Source organism: Loxodonta africana, chromosome 6 (assembly GCF_030014295.1).
Source record: "Loxodonta africana isolate mLoxAfr1 chromosome 6, mLoxAfr1.hap2, whole genome shotgun sequence".
NCBI classification, from domain to species: Eukaryota; Metazoa; Chordata; class Mammalia; order Proboscidea; family Elephantidae; genus Loxodonta; species Loxodonta africana.
This window is the reverse complement of record NC_087347.1, coordinates 9696484-9719683: the sequence shown is the minus strand read 5'-3', so window position 1 is coordinate 9719683 and position 23200 is coordinate 9696484. Positions and strand designations below refer to the sequence as shown.

Below are 23200 nucleotides of genomic sequence, written 5' to 3'. Positions count from 1 at the left end.
CTGAGCGTCTTCTCTTTACAGGTGGCAAATCTGATCCTGAGGGCGGGGTGCTAGGGAGGGCGGGGTGCTAGAGCAACACGGTCACAAAGTGGGGAGATCACTGGCAAGTCCTGCTGTACAAGCCGGGTGTGGGCTTCTCGCTTTGATGATGCAAAACTGCCAGGTCCATGGCCACTGGGCCAGCCCCTTCATACTTCAGGGCAGAAAACAGACCCAGGCAGCTTTCTTGAAAGGCAATGTTGAATTAAAACAAAACAAGAAAACCATGTTTGGGGAATGCTAGGGAACTGTTTGATAGCTCATTCTTTAATGAATGCTGTGTCGAATGCCAAGAATTTGTTGCCCATTTAAAATAACCTGTTCCCTAAGAATTTTCATCTATGTTCCTTTCTTAAAATGGGACCCTCCTGAATAGGCCCCCTGGGCTTAAGGAAACATTAAGTCTGACCCTAAAACACAGTGGATATGTAAATTGGTGCAACCACTTTAGAAAACAATCTGGCATAATCAGTCAAAACTAAAAATGCACACAGCTTTCAAATCCTCCGTGCTCTTCTGGGGGCTGGTCTTTTACTAGACTGACTGTGCAGTGCCCCAGGTATAGGGCCGAGTGTGCGCATCTAGGTGTGGTTCGTGATAGCAAAAACTGGCAGCAATCTAAGTGTCCATCAATAGAAGATTGTTGCAACAGATTGTGTTAAGGCATAACGGTTAAGTGCTCAAGCTAGTAACCAAAAGGTTGGTGGTTTGAGCCCATCCAGGAGTTCCTCGGGAGAAAGACCTAGTGCTCTGCTTCCACAAAGATTAAATTAAAAAAAAAAACCCTATGGGACAGTTTTACTCTGTCACATGGGTTCACCGCTGTGAGTCAAAACGGACTCGACAGCACTTGGCGGCAACCTGGTATAGAGCTGTATGCTGTCTTTATAAAGAATGTGGCAGATACTAAAAAGCTCCATGAAACTCTGAGAGGTTTTATTAAGTGAAAAAGGCCAGGTGCACAACAGGGTGAGAAAATAAACGAGAATGTGCAAAAAAACTGTATATGCCCAGGAAGTTTTTCAAGAATACCTAAGATACTACTTTGGTGAGGAGCGTCTGGGTCTTAAAAGCCTGTGAGTGGCAATCTAGGATATTCCACTGGTCTCACCCCTTTGGGAACAAGGAATAATGAAGAAAACTAAAGACACAAGGAAAAGATTAGTCCAAAGGACTGATGGACCACAGCTACTACGGCCCCCACCAGACTGAATCCAGTACAACTAGATGGTGCCCAGCTACCACCACGGACTGCTCTGACAGGGATCACAATAGAGGGTCCCAGACAGAGCTGTAGAAAAATGCAGAACAAAATTCTAACTCAAAAAGAAAGACCAGACTTGCTGGCCTGACAGAGACTGGAGAAACCCCTAGAGTACAGCCCCAGGACACACTTTCAGCTCAGTAATGAAGTCACTTCTGAGGTTCACCCTTAAGTCAAAGACTGGACAGGCCTATAAAACAAAACGAGACTAAAGGGGCACACCAGCCCAGGGGCAAGGACTAGAAGGCAGGAGGGGACAGGAAAGCTGGTAATAGGGAACCCAAGGCTGAGAAGGGAGAATGTTGACATGTCGTGAGGTTGTTAACCAACGTCATAAAACAATATGCGTAATAACTGTTTAATGAGAAGCTAGTTTGTTCTGTAAACCTTCATCTAAAATACAGTAAAAAAAAAAAAAAAAAGAATACCTAAGATACTGTCCCTGGGAAAATTAAACCAGGGGCCTGGGCTGGGAGGAAAGCTTACTTTTCATTGGAAACCCTTTTGTGCTGGTTGAATTTTTACTATGTGCATGTATGACTTGTCAATTAAAAAAAAAAAGTAAAAACAAATAAATAGATTAATGAACAAGTCACTCCCTTCCCTCAGGATCCTGAGGTCTGCATGTTGGTAGGGAAGCCTCCCGGGATCCAATCAGCCATGCTTGTAAATTCAGGCTGTTCTGGCAGGATTTTGCACAAACCAACCAGAACCAGAGTTGTCTTTTTATTTCTTTAATTTTTATTATTATAAAAGTAGTATGTCATCGCCAAAGAAAATCTGGGAAAGTAGAAGGAAAAAATAAACCTGCTCACAGGTTTAACCCCACACTCCTCATATTTGGTGTTTTCTCGAGATAGAGAAATGATCTTCAATCATTTCCAGACTTTTGTTTTTTCATGTACCATTCTAGTATGAATATGTTTCCATGTCTTTAACAATGTGGACAAAAGACACAAATTATTTTTGTGGGTGTGGTTCTCCTTTCCCCAATTCTTTCCAAAGTCGACGGTCTCCCTCCCCATGCAAGTTCAAGTCCATTTGATTTTCCAGCATTTTCAGTGAAAGCCGAGAGCTGCTCACTGCCGTGCCTCCCAGATTCATGAAAGGCTCTTGAGCGCAATTATGGCCGGCAAGGGGTCCTTAAGAAGTCCCCTCCACTGCTGTGGGTGGTGTTACTATGAGAATAAGAATGTGGGGCTCTTGGAAGCGGCCAGCCGCGGTGGAGAGTGACACCCGGGCTCTGAGTTCACGGATGCAGCTGGGTGTTCGCGGCTCCCCCTGCTGGCAGGGAATCGAAATGCTCAAAACCTGACTCAGGTTACTTTTAGTCGCAGGTGGAGAGTGCCTTTATACACTCCTGGAGCCCTGGTGGCCCAGTGGTTAAGAGTTACAGCTCCTAACCAAAAGATCTCTTCAACCAAAAGATCGGCGATTCAAATCCGCCAGCCACCCCTTGGAAGCCCTATGGGGCAGTTCTACTCTGTCCTATAGGGTCGCAATAGACTCCACCACAACGGTTTTTTTTGGTCCTCTCGCAGGAGCCCCGGTGGCCGCAGTGCTTACTTAAGAGCTCGGCTGCTCACCAAAAAATTGGCAGTTCGAATCTACGAGCTGCTCCTCGGAAACCGTATGGGGCAGGTGCAGTCTACACTACAGGGACACTATCAGTGGGAATCAACCCGATGGCAATGAGTTTAGTTTTTTGGTCCTCTTTCAATCAGATTTGTGAAACCAGTGATGAAGTCGTTCCCCAAGCCCAGCTCTCCAGAGATGGCACTGTCTCGATTTTCTGGACCTCACACCTTTTCTGCCTTTGACGGTGTGCAGTCTTACCCCTTTTCTATTGATCTTTTCAGCGGAAAGTATTTGAGTTTTCCTTCTTAGATGGATTTCCGGCTTTCTCAGGTTTTACTGTGTTATCTCCCTTTATTGTTGTTGTTGTTGTCAGGTGCCGTCGAGTCGGTTCCGACTCATAGCAACCCTGTGTACAACAGAACGAAACACTGCCCAGTCCTGCACCATCCTTACATCGTTGTTATGCTTGAGCTCATTGTTGAAGCCACTGTGTCAATCCACCTCGTTGAGGGTCTTCCCCTTTTCCGCTGACCCTGTGTTCTGCCAAGCACGATGTGCTTCTCCAGGGACTGATCCCTCCTGACAACATGTCCAAAGTGTGTAAGACGCAGTCTCGCCATCCTTGCTTCTAAGCAGCACTCTGGTTGTACTTCTTCCCAGACAGATCTGTTCATTCTTCTGGCAGTCCATGGTATATTCAATATTCTTCGCTAACACCACAATTCAAAGGCGTCAACTCTTCTTCAGTCTTCCTTATTCATTGTCCAGCTTTCACATGCATATTATGAGATTGAAAATACCATGGCTTGGGTCAGGTGCACCTTAGTCTTCAGGGTGACATCTTTGCTCTTCGACGCTTTGTAGAGGTCCTTTGCAGCAGATTTTCCCAATGCAATGAGTCTTTTGATTTCTTGACTGCTGCTTCCATGGCTGTTGATTGTGGATCCAAGTAAAATGAAATCCTTGACAACTTCAATCTTTTCTCCATTTAGCATGATGTTGCTCATTGGTCCTGTTGTGAGGATTTTTGTTTTCTTTATGTTGAGGTACAATCCATACTGAAGGCTGTGGTCTTTGATCTTCATCAGTAAGTGCTTGAAGTCCTCTTCGCTTTCAGCAAGCAAGGTTGTGTCATCTGCATAACGCAGGTTGTTAATGCGTCTTCCTCCAATCTTGATGCCCTGTTCTTCATATAGTCCAGCTTCTCGTATTATTTGTTCAGCATACAGATTAAATAGGTATGGTGAAAGAATACAACCCTGACGCACACCTTTCCTAACTTTAAACCAGTCAGTATCCCCTTGTTCTGTCTGAATAACTGCCTCTTGATCTATGTAAAGGTTTCTCATGAGCACAATTAAGTGTTCTGCAATTCCCATTCTTTGCAGTGTTATCCATAGTTTGTTATGATCCACACAGTCGAATGCCTTTGCATAATCAATAAAACACAGGTAAACATCCTTCTGGTATTCTCTGCTTTCAGCCAGGATCCATCTGACATCAGCAATGATATCCCTGGTTCCACGTCCTCTTCTGAAACCGGCCTGAATTTCTGGCAGTTCCCTGTCAATATACTGCTGTACCTGTTTTTGAATGATCTTCAACAAAATTTTGCTTGCGTGTGATATTAATGATATTGTTGTATAATTTCCACATTCAGTTAGATCACCTTTCTTGGGAATAGGCATAAATATGGATCTCTTCCAGTCAGTTGGCCAGGAAGCTGTCTTCCATATTTCTTGGCATAGACAAGTGAGCACCTCCAGCACTGCATCTGTTTGTTGAAACATTTCAATTGATATTCCATCAATTCTTGGAGCCTTGTTTTTCGCCAATGCCTTCAGAGCAGCTTGGACTTCTTCCTTCAGTAGCATTGGTTCCTGATCATATGCCACCTCTTGAAATGGTTGATTATCAACTAATTCTTTTTGGTATAATGACTCTGTGTATTCCTTCCATCTTCTTTTGGTGCTCCCTGTGTCGTTTAATATTTTCCCTGTGGAATCCTTCACTATTGCAACTCGAGGCTTGAATTTTTTCTTCAGTTCTTTCAGCTTGAGAAACGCCTAGCGTGTTCTTCCCTTTTGCTTTTCCATCTCCAGCTCTTTGCACATGTCACTATAATACTTTACTTTGTCTTCTCGAGACGCCCTTTGAAATCTTCTGTTCAGTTCTTTTACTTCATCAATTCTTCCTTTTGCTTTAGCTGCTCGACGCTCAAGAGCAAGTTTCAGAGTCTCCTCTGACATCCATCTTGGTCTTTTCTTTCTTTCCTGTCTTTTCAGTGACCTCTTGCTTTCTTCATGGATGATGTCCTTGATGTCATTCCACTACTCGTTTGGTCTTTGGTCACTAGTGTTCAATGTGTCAAATCTATTCTTCAGATGGTCTCTAAATTCAGGTGGGATATACTCAAGGTCATATTTTGTCTCTCGTGGACTTGCTCTGATTTTCTTCTGTTTCTGCTTGAACTTGCATATGAGCAATTGCTGGTCTGTTCCACAGTCGGCCCCGGCCTTGTTCTGACTGATAATATTGAGCTTTTCCAACATCTCTTTCCACAGATGTAGTCAATTTGATTTCTGTGTGTTCCATCTGGCGAGGTCCATGTATAGTCACCGTTTATGTTGGTAAAAGAAGGTATTTGCAATGAAGAAGTCGTTGGTCTTGCAAAATTCTATCATTTGATCTCGGGCATTGTTTCTATCACCAAGGCCTTATTTTCCAAGTACTGGTCCTTCTTCTTTGTTTCCAGCTTTTGCATTCCAATCACCAGTAATTATCAATGCATCTGGATTGCCTGTTCGATCAATTTCAGACTGCAGCAGCTGATAAAAATCTATTTCTTCATCTTTGGCCCTAGTGGTTGGTGTGTAAATTTGAATAATAGTCGTATTAACCGGTCTTCCTTGTAGGCATATGGATATTATCCTAACACTGACAGCGTTGTACTTCAGGATAGATCTTGAAACGTTCTTTTTGATGATGAATGCAACACCATTCCTCTTCGAGTTGTCATTCCCAGCGTAGAAGACTGTGAGATTGTCCAATTCAAAATGGCCAATACCAGTCCATTTCAGCTCACTAATGCCTAGGATATCGACGTTTATGTGTTCCATTTCATTTTTGACGATTTCCAGTTTTCCTAGATCCATACTTCATACATTCCAGGTTCCAATTACTAATGGATGTTTACAGCTGTTTCTTCTCATTTTCAGTCGTGCCACATCAGCAAATGAAGGTCCCGAAAGCTTTACTCCATCCACGTCATTAAGATCAACTCTACTTTGAGGAGGCAGCTCTTCCCCAGTCATCTTTTGAGTGCCTTCCAATCTGGGGGGCTCGTCTTCCAGCACTATATCAGACAATGTTCCGCTGCTATTCATAAGGTTTTCACTGGCTAATGCTTTTCAGAAGTAGACTGCCGGGTCCTTCTTCCTCGTCTGTCCTAGTCTGGAAGCTCAGCTGAAACCTGTCCTCCATGGGTGACCCTGCTGGTATCTGAATACCGGTGGCATAGCTTCCAGCATCACAGCAACACACAAGCCCCCACAGAACAACAAACTGACAGACACGTGGGGGTATCTCCCTTTACAGAGATGCAAACTAAGATTCAGAGATACTGAAGGTTAGTGGCAGCCTGGCTTCACTCCTTGGGTGTGCAACTCAGGGTCTGATTGACAGATCAGAAGTGGAGCGATCAGAGAGGTGGGGGTGCTGTGAATTCAGACTCACCTCTCTGTCTGAGGTGGGGGGCAGAGAGAGGGAAAGTTGGAGAAAATGAAAAGGGAGAGAAATACCGCTGGGGCAACAGGGAGTTGAAGGAGCCTGCATCAAATGGCTTCAGTCTCCTCAGTAAAGTCCAAGTTTGGGTCATTTTCAAGAGGACAGAAGTGCCACTTGTCCGAGAGAAGCAGACAATTTTTACAATAGGTCCTGCAGGCAAAGTGGCTGAGAGCCAACTGAAAATTAAGAAAGAACTCAGTGGGCAGAAAAGAGTTTCCAACTGGGTAAATCACTGGAGGTGACATTGAATGTAACTAGCTGGTTCGCTCGGCCTTCCTTCAGTCAGCAAACGTTTATTGAGATTTTCCCTAATGGATGCAAGTTAGACAAAGAGGAGAGCGAATGTGTTCTGGACACAGGGAAAGCATGAAATAGACAGGAGGCAATGAGTGAGAGGTGGACCAGCGGGTGGCTGAAATATAGAGTGCCGGGGGGCTGTGGTAAGGAGTCCTGGTGACACAATGGTTAAGCACTCAGCTGCTAGCCAAAAGGTCAGCGGTTCAAACCCACAGCTGCCCCGAGGGAGAAAGAGGTAGCAGTCTGCTCCTGTAAAGATTATAGCCTTGGAAACCCTATGGGGCATTTCTACTCTGTCCTACAGGGTCACTATGAGTCAGAATCCACTCAATGGCAATGAGTTGGAGGCTGTGGAGAGACGAGGATTCTGAGGCGGGCAGGAAGCAGATAAGGAAACTTTTGGCTGTTATTAACAGAATATCTCAGAGTAACTTAAATTCTAAGGAGATTTTATTGTTAACTGAAGTCTGGGACTCTGTCACCAAAAGACTGAGGCTCCATCTGTCCTTCCATTCTTCCATCCTTGCTGTGTTATTCCCTCATGGGCACAAGTCGGCTGCCATAGCTCCAGGCATCATAACTGAGTTCCAGGCAGGAAGAAGGGGAAGAAGGCTAGCAGGGACCTTTCCTTTTGCTTCCTTTATCCGGAAAACAAATTCCAGCCCAGAGCTCCACCCCAGCAAATGCCTTACATTTAATTGATCAGAATGACTTCATGTCATCCCCACTGTAACTTCAAAGGCATCCTAGTTCAGGTGTGTTGGGCGTGAGCCACCTGCAGGACATCGAAGTGGAGATGCTCACCAGACATGTGAGTGTCTGGATCTGGAGTTCTTCAAAGGATTGGGTGGGGAGGGGGATAAAACCGTGGAAGCGTTCACATGCCCACCTCACAGGTATGGCTGAGATTACCTGGGAGAGGGGGGATATGGGAAGTGAAGAGGATGCCAGACCAAACAGGGGACACTCGCCTGTCAAAGAGGAGGAGGAGGAAGGGGCTGTACCAGAGAGTGAGAGACGTGTGGCAGGAGCTTAAGAAGAACACTGGTGAAAATGTTGAAAGTCGTTCACTGCAGTGCTGTTCACAACAGCCAAAAGGTGGAAGCAACTGGAATGTCCATCAACAGAAGAATGGATAAATCCAACATGGTCTATATTTACAAGGGAATATTACACGGCCATAAAGAGAGATGAAGTCCTGATGTATGCCACCACATGGATGAACCTTGGAAATACTGCGCTGAGTGACAGAAGCCAGACACAAAACGACAAATGCCATAGGATCTGACGTATATGAAATAAGCAAATACGTAGAAGCCAAAGATTACTAATGATCGCCAGGGGTAGGAGGAAGGGGGAAGGGGGGAAGTTTTTGTCTGGGGAGGGGGCACGTGTTTATGTTAATGTTGGTGGAATGTTTTGGGAAATCAGTTGGCAGTCGTGGCACAACATGAAAAGTGTAATCAATGTCACTGAGTTGTCAATGTGGAAGTTGTGTTGGTTAATGTTTTCACGTGTATATTTTCACCACACACACAAAAAAATGGGGAAAGCCTCAGAAAGATCAGGTGCAGTAAGTCCTGAGAAATACCTTTTGCCTTTAACACTGTGGAGAGCAGAATCCAGTGGGAGGTGACGTTGGAAGCAGGAGGGCCTTGAGATCAAGGAGGGAGCGGGATGACGATGAGGAGACAATGCCTGCAGAAGGCTGTTTCAAGAAGACAGACTTGGCCAGCAAGGAGAGCTAGGATTTGGGAGGTGGCAGGGGGGAGGGAGGGTGCTTTTTTCAGATGGAGAGATGGCAGCTTGCTTGTGTGCTATGGGAAATGGCAGTAGAAAAAATGCAGAGTAGAGAGGGTGGCTGAAAGCAGAGACGTGGCTGGAGGGGTCAGCGATCAGGGGCAGGGAGGTGGGCCTCGGCTGTGTCAGAGGTGCTGGACAAGGACGGGTGCAGGCACGGAGATGCTGCCAGGTGGGGATGGAGGCATCCCTGCCTGATAGCTGCTTCTTCCTTGAGGGAAAGAAGGCAGGGACTTGCTTGCTAGTAGTGAGACTGGGGGAGCCCTGGGAACAGGTGAGGGGTCCCGAGGGCGGGGGGTGGGAGAACTGCAAGTGGGCAGGTGGGCACTGGGGACTTTGCTCAGCCCCAGACAGGAGAGAAGAAAGGTGATTTCGGATGGCTGTAGATCAGCATTGCCCTCAGAGCAGGGCAAGCGAGGCCTCTACCTGGGCCCCACGCTTCAGGGGTCCTCAAATTTTTCCAAGTCCCCCACAAGCACCTGGAACTGGCCCTGGCTGGTGGTGCCCCTGGGACCTTGTGAGCCTCATTCTCATTTCTCCCCCAGGGTGCTTTCCCACCCTCTGCCCACACATGGGGTTGACCAGATGGCCCAAGGAGCCCTGGGACTCATACCTACGGGCTCATTCTGGAGTCCCATGGCTGGGTGGGTGTGGCTCCCAAGGGCTGCCTGGTGAGCAGGTCACTCCATCTGACTGGTGGGATATTTCTTTTGTGGGATGGTACAAGATCAGGCTGCTAGTATAGTGCTGACACCCTGATTTTGGGGGACTCTCATTCATGTTGGACACAAAACGAGTTCAGGAGTCTGGTCCATGCCGATCCTTGACCTTGAGCCATGTGTGGACCCATGGGTCGGCTCTCACCTGCCATGTTCTTGCCACAGCGCTGCCTCTGAACAACCACACTGAGGACAGCAAGGGGCGGTAGGTGGTCTTTACTCTGCGCCTCCATCAACAAGATCCCAGCAAGCATAACACCCCCTCCAGAGGCTCCGAGCCAGGTGCCAGGCAGCCATGTCCACTGACATCTTTCGAGACCATCACTCTACACCCACAGGCCCTTCTGACCAATGTCCTCTCCCATCTCCCATTGACGTGGTGACCTCCCGATCTCCAGGTTGATCCTTAGTTGTGCCAGATGCCAGACAGACATTCTTTGAGAATGAGCCTCCTGTTCCGGCTTCCTCCACAGGCTCCTCACCTATGCTCCCCACCACTGGCTCCATGTGGAAGGCAGGGCTGAGGCCTTAACCGAAAGAGACCACAATGTAGAGATGCAGTGATCATGGTCTTGAAAGCTCAAGGGATGATGTTTGGAGGATGGGTTGTTCTCTGTTTACCCTATCAAATACTGTACAGTAAATTTAATATGACCAGAAAACTAATTATTATTAACATGCCCTTACATGTTCTGGGTAAGACATGCATTTGTAGTCATCCAAGAAGCAAAGGAGCCACCATGGAGAGACTCATTGGAAGTCAGCATTCACGGGGGCTTCACGGGCAATGACATAACCAGCAGTGTTGTTATTAGTCGCCATTGAGCCAGTTCCGACTCATGGTGACCACATGTGTGCACAGCAGACATGCTCCATGGGGTTTTCAGTGCTATGACTTTTCAGAAGCAGATCACCAGGCCTTTCATCCAGGATATCTCCAGTTATGGGTTGAGCGCTTAACCATTTGCACCACCTAAAGACTCTAGCTGGAGCCCTAATGGTATAATGGTTAAGAACTCAGCTGCTAACCAAAAGGTTGGCAGTTCAAATCTACCACCCGCTCCTTGAAAATACCATGGGGGCAATTCTACTATGTCCCGTAGGGTCACTATGAGTTGAAATTGACTCAGCAGCAGTGGGTTTGGTTTTTGGGGTTAGGGACTCCAGCCGGCAGTAAATGCATGGTATTAGGGAACTGCAGAGTCAAGCAGACCTATGTTGCCTCAGTATGAACGCGTTCAGGAGAGCCATGGCATGTGAATGATAACAGCACTGCTACTTTCATCTCACTATGTGAGATACAAAATTAGCCAGGAACGGCACATCTGACAATGAAGAACACGAAGAGGGGGTTCCCGCACCTGCACAGGAAGAGACAATCAGGGCATCATGAAGAGCCATAACGAAGAAACACCGGTGTACTGATTAGACGTCCGACATAAATGTAATTGCTCTCTCTCTCTCCATTGTTCTAAATCTTCGTCGATAAATCGCTAAGCCTCACATGGGCCCATGGATTTTGTGACCTGTGGCCTTCGAGTCGATTCTGACTCATAGTGACCCTAAGACACACAGCAGAACTGCCCCGTAGAGTTTCCAAAGAGTGCCCGGTGGACCTTTCGGTTAGCAGCCACAGCTCTTAAACACTATGGCACCAGGGTTTCCGAATTTTGTAATAGGTGTTTTAATTAAACTGTTTATATAAACAGGAGCCCTGCAAAAAATTACCAGGGCCCACACATCATAGGGGCTGCCCTGATCTAGACGACGGGGTTTCCTCAACACAGAAAGGCAGGGGGACAAGGAAGCTGACCATGCCGGATGGATCAGGCAACTGAAGTAAAGATGGGATGGGCCTTAAAAATTGGGAAAGCATGTAGGTGTCTGTACTGGATTGGAGAGTAAAAACAAAAAACAAACAAAAAAAATCCATTGCTATTGAATGGATCCTGACTCATGGCAACCCTACGGGACAGGATAGAATTGCCCCATGTGGTTTCCAAGGCTGTAAATCTTCATGGAAGCAGACTGCCATGTTTTTCTCCCAAGGAGCAGCTGGTGAGTTAGGACTGCTGACCTTTTAGTTAGCAACTGAAGGTAACCACTGTGCCACCGGGGATCCTGGGTTGAATAGTGATCCCCTCCACCACCAAATTCATGTCCACCTGCAACCTATGAATGTGAACTTATTTGAAAATAGAGTCTTTGTGGTATAACCTTAAAATGAAGTCATAGGGGATTAGGGTGGGCTCTAGTCCAATACGACTGATGTCCTCACCTGAAGAGTAAAATTTGGACGCAGACAGGCAGACACAGGGAAGACGCCACGTGACCATGGAGCAGAGACTGGAGCGATGCCTCTACAAACCAAGGAAGACAAGAATTGCTGGCAGCCACCAGAAGCTAGAAGAAGCAAGGGAAGATTCTCTCCAAGAGCCTTTGGAGGGAGCATAGCCCTGCCGACACCTTAGTCTTAGACTTCAGGCCTCTGGAACTGGGAGTGAATACGTGTCTGTTGTTTTGTGGTTCTTTGCCAAGGCAGCCCTAGGGCAGAGGTCACATGGCAGGGACAGTAGAACTTGAGGTGAGAGAGAGAAGGGAGGGAGAACTAGGGCATGGGTGGGGGTATTCATAATGGAACAGCCTTGGGGGTGGTCTCTACAGACGGGCTGATTAAGGAACCAAGGGGCCAGGATTGAAAATGCAGCAAAGTGGAGGTCAGCAGGGAAGAGGGGGAAGGGTCAAGGTGTTGATAGGAGAGGATTTCTTTAGGAGGGGGTTGACATGGCCTTCTGGGAGGTGGGGGTAAGGCAATGAAAGGCCTCTCTCGCTGGGGCTGCAGGGATGGGGTTGTCTGGCAGAGGTGGCTTTAGGAAGGCCAGAACCTGGAGGCTAGCTCTTATCACCACCGTGTCCCCTTGGCTAGCACAGAGCCTAGCCAGAGGGCCCTCAAGATGTGCTAGCTGAAGGCTTTCGTTTTATTTTTTATTTCTTAAAGTTTTTTTTTTTTTTTAAATTTTAGTGCAGGTTGTATTTTTTTAATAATTAATATAGTTTTCTTTTAGAGCACTTTTAGGTTTACGGAAAAATCGCACAGAAAGTACAGACTTCTCATGTACCTCTTCTTCCCCTCTACCCCCCACACAATTTCCCATATTGTTAATATCTTGCATTCATGTGCAACATTTGTTACAGCTAATGGACCAATTTGATACATTGTTATTAACTGCAATCTGCAGTCCACATTTTCTATGGAAACTACACTGACAGGGATCACTCTTTGTGCAGTATAGACCTATGGGTTTTGACACTGTCACGTCAGGTGTCCACCACTACAGTGTCATGCAGAACAGCTTCACTGCCCTAAAATGCCCTGTGTTCCACCTGTTCATCCCTCCCGCATGAGCCCCTGGCAATCACTGATTTTTTTACTGTCTCTAGCTTTGCCTTTTCCAGAATGCCATATGGTTAGAATTATACAGGATATAGCTTTTTCAAACAGGCTTCTTCCACTTAGCAATTTGCTAATGGTTTTAGGCATCTATCTAGTCCTTGGGGTCAGTGGGAAGAGGGAGGATGCTCGTAGCAGCCTGGCTTCAGGGAGGTAGGTGTGAGGATGGGGGGATAACCTTTCTTCTGCAGCCCAGGGAGGTTTGTAGCATGGTGATGTCAAGCTCCCCTGTGGAGCTGGAACTGGGGAGCAGTTGCTTCGGCCATGACAGCCACGTGCTGGAGGGGAAGCCCGGAACTTTGGCCTGCCTTGACCCCTGGGCCTCCCTTAAGGAAGGGGGCTTCTATCTGGGCATGATTTCTGAGCCTTGGGTCTGAGTTAAGCACCTCCCTTCATCTCACCCACCCACCCACCCACCCCTACACACACACATACGCCCCACTCTGTCACTCCTCCCTGAGAAGAGGCAAGGCCAGTCCAAAGTTGCCTCCCCCAAATGACACAGCCTTGCTCCCTCTTCACTTTCTTTAGCTCATATCTCTGAGCCCCTAGCACTAAACTCACCTGCATGGTACTGCTGAAGGTGAGGAGGGCCAGCGGGGGGGGGGGGGGGTCCCATCCTAGAACACCACCAGCCCAGCTCATACCCTCCACACGCATGAACTCCTTCAGCGTGACTTCCCCATGTTACAGAAGAGGAAACTGAGGCTGGCAGAGAGAAGAAACTCTGCCCTGTCCTACAGCTCGAATGTGGGGAGCTGGATTTGAGAAGGTCCTCCCCTGCCGGCGTGGGCCTAGGGGAGTTCTGATGTCATGTCCTGGAGAGCAAGGCCCAGGTGTGGGATTGGGGGAGCCATCATTCATGCCATAGGTCAGCATTTGCCCCTTCACCCTTGGTGGGTCCAACTCGAGGACCGAGGATGCTCAGTCTGGGGTCTAAGGACCACTGTTGATTTTAGAGCCCTCGGAAATCTGCTGATGCAGGTGGTGCCCCTACAAGGCAGCCCCCCTGGAGCCATGCCCAGTGGAGGTCTGGTCCAACTGGTCAACCCCAGATTCATGCCCAGCAGAGGAGGCCTGGTCCAACTGGTCAAACCCAGAGTCACACCCAGCAGAGGAGGCCTGGTCCAACTGGTCAACCCTAGAGCCATGCCCAATGAAGGAGGCCTAGTCTGACCAGTCAGCCCCAGAACCATGCCCAATGGAGAAGGCCCAGTCTGACCGTCCAGCCTCAGATTCATGCCCAGCAGAGGAGGCCTGGTCCAACTGGTCAACCCTGGAGCCATGCCCAATGAAGGAGGCCTAGTATGACCAGTCAGCCCCAGAACCATGCCCAGCAGAAGAGGCCTGATCCAACTGGCCAAGCCCAACTTCTCTGAACTATGGAACTCAAGAGTGAACACAAGCCTTCCGCCAGCTGGCCAGCTTGCCCTGTAGGGGTGTGTGGGTGTCCTCTTAGAGCTTGTTCCCCAAGTGTCCTGGAGAGGTCCAGCAGTGAAAGCCGAGCCTGCATCTGTACCATGAGCAACCCACTTCCCACGGCCACCAGGGCTCCCCTTGTTTGTTTATAAGTTGGGACATGATGCCTTGGGGTACAAGGAACAGGATGGTGCTGCACATGGAAAACAGGTCACCCCTCTGTTTCCTTTGCACCTCCTAGCACCTTAGAATGAGTGAACCAGTGTCTTGGAGCCATCACCTGGGCCATCTGAGGCCTCAGGTGATGGTGGCCAAGGTTCTCCAGGTACTAGGACAATGTATGGGGGTGCATGGTCAGCTATACCCCCTCAATGTTGCTCTGTCCTGGGGCAGGCCTCAGGCTCATTGAGAACTTTGCCCTGTGAGCCCCGTTCCTTGGGTATGTTGGGTTTTGACAAGCATTTGCTGACAAGGGTGTGACCATCCATGGGGCACTACCCAAGCCTTGGAGGCCCCTACTTTGGCCCATCCAAGCCTGCTGGGCCACACATCTTCAGAAGCTAGTTCTGAACCCTGGACTCCAAAGAAACAGGTAATTCCACCAGGCAGGACTTTCACAGGAGGCTGAGACCCATTGAATGGAAAGAGAAATAACTGGAGAACAAGAGGGAGGGAAGGAAGAGGGTGGTGGGCGGGAGGAAAGGTGGCAGACAAGACCTCTCTCTCTCTCTCCCTCTCGGTTTCTGTAATGAGGAAGTTCTCTGCAGCTTGGTTTCCTTTCCCTCACTGAGCGCTGAAACAGGAAGTCAGTCAGTAAGCTGGTGGCAGCCGCCGAGGCAACACAGAGGGGGCAGACACTAGGTCGCAGAGCAGGGGCCCTCAGCTGCCCCTCAGTGGCGTGTAGGTCCTGAGGGTGGCCACTGGCCCACAGAGCAAACCCCCGCCCACCATGGTGCCCTGCTGGAACCATGGCAACATCACGCGCTCCAAGGCTGAGGAGCTGCTCTCCAGGACGGGCAAGGATGGGAGCTTCCTCGTGCGTGCCAGTGAGTCCATCTCCCGGGCGTACGCCCTCTGTGTGCTGTAAGTACGCCCCCCACTCTGGGCCTGCTGCTCTGGCTGGCCTTCGCTCTGCGCGTCCTCGTCTCCCTGGCAGATGCAGCCAAGGTGGAGGTGGGACTCACCTCAGCCCACTAGGAGAGGGGAGGCCCAGCTTCTGGCTTGGCAAGGGGCCTGGAGCTGGGCGAGTTGTTTTTATGTCACTGGATGGAGTGGCCTGATCACACAGGTCCCAGGTTTGTGGTGGGTCCAGCTGGGGCCCACCTTTGACCTGCTGGGCCATGGTGGGGTTGAGGGAGCCTGGCTGTGGCAGGTTTTTTCTGGAGCCACTCAGGGCCTGGTCCCACAACCCAGCTGACCTTGAGCTGTGGTACTGGGGGCTTTCCTGGGGCCTCTAGGGGCCAGGCTTAGGGGCAGAAGCTCAGGACACCATGAAGTGGGTGTGTTCAAAAGCAGCTTGCTCAGCCCAGGTGCTGGTCAAAGATGCCAGTTCTGAAATCCTACCGGAGAGTAAATGTGGTCCGAGGGGACCCTTCCTGGGCCCAGGTTTCTGGGCCCTGGTAAAAGCTATTGTTGGTGAGCCGCAGATATGGGGTGGTTCCATCAAGGAAGGGCTCTCATTCACCCAGAAGCTGGGCCCGAGAGCAGAGGAAGTCACCATCTCGAGTTCGAGCCAGTCTTCTCATGTCATCTATCCCCTCTTCCCTCCACCTTCAGCTGCTTCCCTGCCTCCCCTGATCTCTCTCCCACCATCAGGTCACCCCCCACTTGGCTTCTCCGAAATGTTCCCGAATGTGCCACTTGTGCTAACCACAGAGACACTAGCCCCTTTCTGAAGGTTCCTTTCTAAAACACCCTTCTTGGCTGGTTTTGGAGGAGGGCCCTGCAGCCCCTCGGCCTAAGCATTTCCCTACTCGGCCCTCGGGCAGTGCAGAGCACTGTGGGGGGAGGGGGGGAAGTGCGTCCACCTGAGCCTCTCAGGTGTGTCACTGGGCTAGCCTTGCCCTCCAGGCCAGAGGGAAGCAGCTCAGAATACAAGCCCTGACCTGCTCTGCTAAGTGTTTGTCCACAGGTTATCTCATTAAATCCTTATGCCGACCTGTGGTGCAGGGCCTGGGATACCCGCCACCCCCCCGCCCCCCGCAGCTGCAGATGAGGCTTAGACAATTTAGTGACTCGAGACAGTCAAGCTCAAGGCCGCCTACCCCCAGAGACTGCAGTAGAAGCCACCAGGCTGTCTCACCACCCCACTCCTGCCCCTGGTCAAGTTGGGTGTGCATGTAGATTTAGGGTGGGCACAAGGGAAGCCGGAGTATTTACAAGGGTCACCTGGGAGTATTTAGAAAATGATCCAGGCTTGAAGCTGTCAGACGCGTCCTGTGCCCTGACTCATTCAGGGGCGCCACCTCCAAAGGCTGGCTTCCTGTGCCCCCTTCTCACGTTCAGGGAAGGTCTGCAGGCTGCCCGGACTTCCCCAGTGGGCACTGCCTCCCTGGGGCCCCCGTGGGCCTTAGAAAGGGCGGAGAGGCCCTCTTCAGCCTCTCACAAGCTGGCTAAACTCTCCAGGCCCGAGGGGATTTCTCTCCTGCCTGGTGGAACCTTGGCCAAGGTCCGGTTCCACCTCGCTGATCTTCACAGTGGCCTACCGACAGGGGTGCTACTGTTGTGCTCAGTCTACACACTCGGAACTGGGGTCTCTCTGACTCCAAACTTCACGCATCTTAACATCTAGGATCACTGAGAGCCAGAGCCAGAGCTGGGAGAGGCCTTAACCAAAACCGGCTGACTCTGACTCATGGCGACCCCGTGTGTGTCAGAGCAGAACTGTGCTCCATACAGTTTTCAAGAGCTGATTTTTCAGAAGTAGTTTGCCAGGACTTTCTTCTGAGGTGCCCCTAGGTAGACTTGAACCTCCAACCTTTCAGTTAGTAGGCAAGCTCATTAAAGGTCTGTAATACCCAGGGACTCCTGGGAGAGGCCTTGGAGAACTTTTAATCCACATCTTCTCACTGCCAATAAGCAGACAGAGCTCAGAGAGGTTGAGGCATTTGTCCACGGCCGCCATGCTGGCTGGGTACAAAACTCCTCCACTTCATCTTCTCTCCCCTCCTCCACACAGAGTCATGCTCAGAGCCAAGAACAGTGCAGTGTCTGCACCTGAGGGAGGGTGTCCTTGGGACCCACACATGTGCACCATCATCTTCGCCCAAGCCTTCACTTCTCAACCTTCTAACCCCAAGAGCCTTTCAGTTCCAAACCCCAGGGCTTGCAGTCCCTCACCAGGGAGCCCCGGCCCCTCTGCTAGACCCTCACCCCCCTTTGCAGGGGGAAGCCTCTCTTCCTGCTGGGCCAGGCTCCACCATGTTCTTGTTAGTTGCCATTGAGTCAGCTCCGACTCATGGTGACCTTACATTCAATAGAACAAAACATTACCCAGTCCTGTGCTTCTTCATGATTGTTGGATGTTTGAGTCTACCATAGGCTATAGGAATATTCTGGACCATACATTCCAAAATCCTGCAAGCCCTATAAGGCCGCCACCCCTCTATTCTGCCAATTAACAAGATGTGAAAACTCAGAGCTAGCTAAATGGGTGACTACCAACCGCCATCCCCTAGCACTTCATTTCATGAAAGAGAGTACCCTTCAACTACAAAAGGGTAGGAAAGACGTACTCAAGAAAAAAAAAACATTAAAACCAGTCTGTCTTGGTCATCCAGTGCTGCTATAACAGAAATACCACAAGTGAATGGCTTTAACAAAGAGAAGGTTATTCTCTCCTAGTCTAGTAGGCTAGAAGTCCCAATTCAGGGCGTCAGCTCCAGGGGGAGGCTTTCTCCGTCTGTTGGCTCTGAAGGAAGGTCCTTATCATCAATCTTCCCCTGGACTAGGAGCTTCTCCTTATAGGAACCCTGGGTCCAAATGACTCGCTCTGCTCCTGGTGCTTCTTTCTTGGTGGTAGGAGGTCCCCACTCTCTGCTTGCTTCCCTCTCCTTTTATCTCTTCTAAGATAAAAGGTGGAAACCCTGGTGGGGTAGTGGTTAAGTGCTACAGCTGCTAACCAAAAGGTCAGCAGTTCGAATCTGCCAGGCGCTCCTTGGGAACTCTACGGGGCAGTTCTACTCTGTCCTTATAGGGTCGCTATGAGTCGGAATCAACTCAACAGCAGTGGGTTTGGTTTTTTTTTTTTTTGGTTTAAGATAAAAAGTGGTACAGGCCACACCCCAGGGAAACAAACTACCCCATCCTTGGTTTTCTCTCTTCCCCATGGGCTGGTGGAAACCGCACCCAAACCATCCTGGTCCACAGGCTGGTGTTGTGGCTCCAGAAGGTAGAAGCGGTGTTTCTGCAACTTCCTGGTGATACAGCCGTGGGGCAGAGGTGGGTAAAGAGAGTTGGGCTCTTGTCCCTTTCAGAAGGGACAGATTTTGCCCCCCAGTCTCTCTGGGAGTCAGCTGAGAGTATACGGGAACCAGAGGTGGTGCTGTGGTCCTCCTGGGTGGGGAAGCTGTGGGCGTGGAACCTCTGAAAACGCCGCTTTAACAGAGCCCCAGGGTTGCAGAAGGAAATTGCAAAGACTTACTCTCCTGCTCTAAAAATGTCCCTGTGGAGCAGGGCCACACGGCCTCTGGGTGCCCAGACCTCACCCTGCCTGGGCCGAGAGGCCTGGAGCTGCCTCCCAGGCCCCCTCTGGTGAACAGTAGACAGTAACCCAAGTCGCCGTGGAATCGACTCTGAGTCCTGGTGACCCCATGTGTGTCAGAGTAGGACTGTGCTCCATAGGGTTTTCAGTGGCTGATTTTTTGGAAGTAGGTTGCCAGGCCTTTCTTCTGAGGCATCTCTGGGTAGACTTGACCCTCCAATGCTTTGGTTAGCAGCCAAGTGTGTTCACCGTTTGCACCAGGCAGATGCATTCTGAGCTCCGGGAGCTGAGAACAGCTGTGTGAGGGCAGGCCCTCGTGGCCATGCAGGAGGATGGATTTGACTAGCTAATGGCACTAGGAGGGGGTGAGGGACACCAAAAGACAAGGCTGCAATTCAGGGCTCACCCACGTGACCCAGTGAACCCTCCATTTCCTCAATCTCTCTTCAGTGGAAAAAGAAAAGCCCTGCACCAGGGAGAGCCTGGAGCTCCTTCTTGGGCCCAGAGAGCAGAAGTGGGAGCCCGAGGTTGATGACCACAGGGGTTTGGGCCCAGCTCTGCCATCTTGGGCAAGGGGCTTGTGAACACAAGGACAGGAGGCTTTTCCTGGGCACAGCCTATGTTGTCCTCACCTGGTCCCCAAACCACACAGAGTCTGCCCTGCTCTGAGAGCCTGTGGGGTCGTTGTGAGGGAGACCCCGGCTCCTCTCAGATGGGAGGATATTAACAGGCCTGTGTTGTCCTGTCCTGCCAAGACTGCACTTCCACTCAGGGGCCAGCACACCTGTCAGGTGGGAGAAGGGCAATGCAATGACCGATGGGTCAGCAGGGGCCAGTCTCCCCTCCCCAGGCTGTGCAGGTGGAGCTGGACCAGTAGCCCAGCATCATTGGGGGTGCAGCCTGTCCTGTCTGTAAGGGTAGCCCAGGCCTATGAGAGCCTGTAGTTGCGTCTGTTTGCTGCCATCTCACCAAACCACTGCAGAGAGGGCCAGCGTCCCTCCCCCAGGCAGGAGTGTAGCTGCCTTTGGCCCAGAAACCAACCCTCCTGCAGCCAGCAGTGGCGAGAAAGCAGCTTTGGTTTCCCTCAGGGACGTGGCCTTCCAAAAGCGGCCCTAGCCACACCTAACATTTTGGGGCAGGTTCCTCTCAAGAGGACTGTATGCTGGGTGGCTGTGGGCTCGGTGGCCTCACCACACAGCCAGAAAGATGAAAAAGCACAGGAAGAAGGAAGCCATTTATTCACCAAATTCTCCTCAGAGAAGGCATCCTGTTTGTTTGGGAGCAGTACTGTGACAGGCAGAGGGGACAGACCCTAAAACTTGCTCAGCAAACAGAGGGTGACTGCTCAGTCCTTCTGCCTAATAAAAAAAGCCCACTGCTGTCGAGTCAGTTCCAACTCATAGTGACCCTATAGCTCAGAGTAGAACTGCCCCATAGGATTTCCAAGGAGTGCCTGGTAGATTTGAACTGCCGACCTTTTGGTTAGCAGCTGTAGCACTTAACTACTACCAGGTAGCAAACCTAATAAGACAAGATTTACCAAGAGCTTACTGCATTGCCAGGTACCGTCATAGGCACTTTATATGTGTCCGCTCACTCAGTGTTTACAATGACCTTTGGAGGGAGTGTGATTATCCCCATGTTGCAGATGGTGAAACCGAGGCACAGAGCTGTTCTCTCATTTGCCAAGTTACAGGACCCACAAAGGCAGAGCCAGAGCAGGTACTCACTCTCTTCCTGGGAGGAAAAGGGAAGAGGTGCGGCAAGAACCGAGGGGCAAAGAGAGGAGAGCCAGCCAGGCTGCCTGCAGGTGGCGGGGGGGAGGGGGGAGGGCGGGTAGGGGCTGGCCAGGGGAGCCCTGGTAGGGGAGCCACAGAGGGGAACTGGGGAGGGCAGGAATGTTCAGGAACGGTGTGAAGCTCTTGACTGGGGTGTGAGTGGGTATGATCCAGTCCCCCTGCCTCTAGTCCCTTACAGAGCTTCCCTGAGGTTCATTATTTCCTTGCAATGCAAAGAGGTGCTGCTTTTCATATGTGGGATTAACAGTAGTGGGGGGGGGGGGGTTGGTGCAGACAATAGCCAGAACCGGGGGACCAAGGGCACCTGGGATCTGGTTCACATGAGAAGACAGCTGATGGGCTTCGGGCAATGTAAAGCGTAAGGAGACTTGGTGGCTCAGTGGTTAAGGGCTCAGCTGCTAACTGAAAGGTTCATCAGTTCAAACCCACCGCCGCTCTGTGGAAGAAAGATGTGGCAATCTGCTTCCATAAAGATTACAGCTTTGGAAGCCCTATGTGGCAGTTCTACTCTGTCCTATAGGGTCACTATGAGTCAGAATTGCCTCAACAGCACCCAACAATAAAACAACACGTGAAGTATGTATAAATACGTAAGAGGGGTCCCTGAGTGACCCAAACCATTAAGCTCTCAACTACTAGCCAAAATGTTGGCGGTTTGAACCCACCCAGACGCACCTTGTAAGACAGGCCTGGTGATCAGCTTCTGAGAGGTCACAGCCTTGAAAACCTGAGGGAACAGTTCTACTCTGCACACATGGAGTCGCCATGAATTGGAATCAACTTGAAGGCAACTAACAACAGCCACATGTCAGGTGACTCAGAACAACTGTGTTAACGTCGAGTCTCTCCGGTCTTCTGTGCCCATGGCCTAGAGTAATCCTGTAGGGTCTGGCTTTGGCGTGTTTCTCCTCCCTGACTGGCTAAATCCAACTGTGCACAAGACATCAGTCCTTGGCTGAATGGCCCCATCCCCTGGAGTGGGCATCCATGGCCTTGCTCCCTGCTCCAGACATGGCGTGTGTGGCAGTCTGCTCATCCCGTCCTAATCCATGCCAGGCCATGCAGACCTCAGGAGCAGGACCTCTGTAGAAGGCTAGGTCTGATGGGAGTGTAGCATTTGCAAGGTGCTGCCTCCCTGTGCCCACCCAGTGTCCTCACTGGAGAAATGACGAAGACGCCCACTCTTTGAGCTGTTATTTTGTGCTGAGATACAATTCACAGGCTGTAACTTCACCCTTTCCAAGTGTGTGATTCAGTGTTTGTAGTATGTTCACGGAATTGTGCAACCACACCACAGTCAATTTAGAAGGTTTTCATCATCCCCAAAAGAAACCTGGTACACAGTCACTCTCCATTTTCCTCCTTTGGCCCCTGTTGTTCTTGTTGCTAGGTGCCGTTGAGTCAGTTCCAACTCCTAGCAACCCTAGGTACCACAGAATGAAACTCCGTCCGGTCCTGCGCCATCCTCACAACCATTGTTATGCTTGAGCGCATTGTTGTAGCTGGTGTGTCAATCCACCTCGTTGAAGGTCTCCCTCTTTCTGCCCCTGGCAACCACCACGAATCTCCTTTCCGTCTCTATGGTTTTACCTACTCTGGACATTTCACAGAAGTGAGATCAGATAATATGTGGTCTTTTGTGACTGGCTTCTTTCACTCAGAAGAATGTTTTCGAGGTTCCTCCAGGCTGTTACAGGAATCAGAGCCTCATTCCTTTTTATGGCTGAATAACGTTCTGTTGCGTGGAGAGACCAAATTTTCTTTATTTCTAGTCATCAGTCAGTGGGCATTTGGGGTGTTTCCACTCTTGGCTGTTATGAATAATGCTGGTCCAAGCATTCGAGTACAAGTTTTTGTGTAGACACGTGTTTTCAGTTCTCTGGAATGTGTGTGTATACATACACACCCGCCCGCGGACTTGCTGGATCACGTGGTAGATCCATGTTTAGCTTTTTGAGGAGCTGCTAGACTGTCTTCCAAGATGGCCACACCCTTTACCTGCCCAGCAGCAGTGTCCGAGGCTTCCAATTTCCCCACATCTTCGCCAGCACTTATTATTGTTTTTTGTTATTACAACCATCTTAATGAGTGTGAAGTGGCATCTCATTGTGGTTTCAAATTACATTTCCCTGATGACTAATGATGTTGAGCATCTTTTCATGTACTGATCGACCTTTCGTGGATCTTCTCTGGAGAAATGTCTATTCAGAACGTTTGCCTCCTGCTCAGTTGGGAGACTTGTCTTTGGTATTGTTGTCTTTGGCTTATTGAGAGGGTGCAATGGGAGAATGTGGACAACAGGGTTACCCAAGGCTAGTGCGTGGCAAGCACCCACTGAGTGACGGA

The 23200-nt window shown here is 50.0% G+C and overlaps 1 protein-coding gene across 6 annotated transcripts in view; it reads left to right on the top strand.

Annotated features, from left to right (window-relative positions):
* The first annotated feature begins 15149 nt into the window (after positions 1 to 15149).
* Positions 15150 to 23200, top strand: part of INPP5D (inositol polyphosphate-5-phosphatase D) — a 137598-nt gene continuing 129547 nt past the window's right edge. For 5 of the 6 annotated variants that reach the window (XM_064286538.1, XM_064286537.1, XM_064286536.1 and 2 more), the window contains exon 1: positions 15150 to 15436. In XM_064286538.1, the coding sequence (XP_064142608.1) occupies positions 15303 to 15436 (134 nt within the window). In that variant the 5' untranslated portion in view covers positions 15150 to 15302. The remainder of the gene's footprint in view (positions 15437 to 23200) is intronic. The other variant, XM_064286539.1, reaches the window with a different exon arrangement.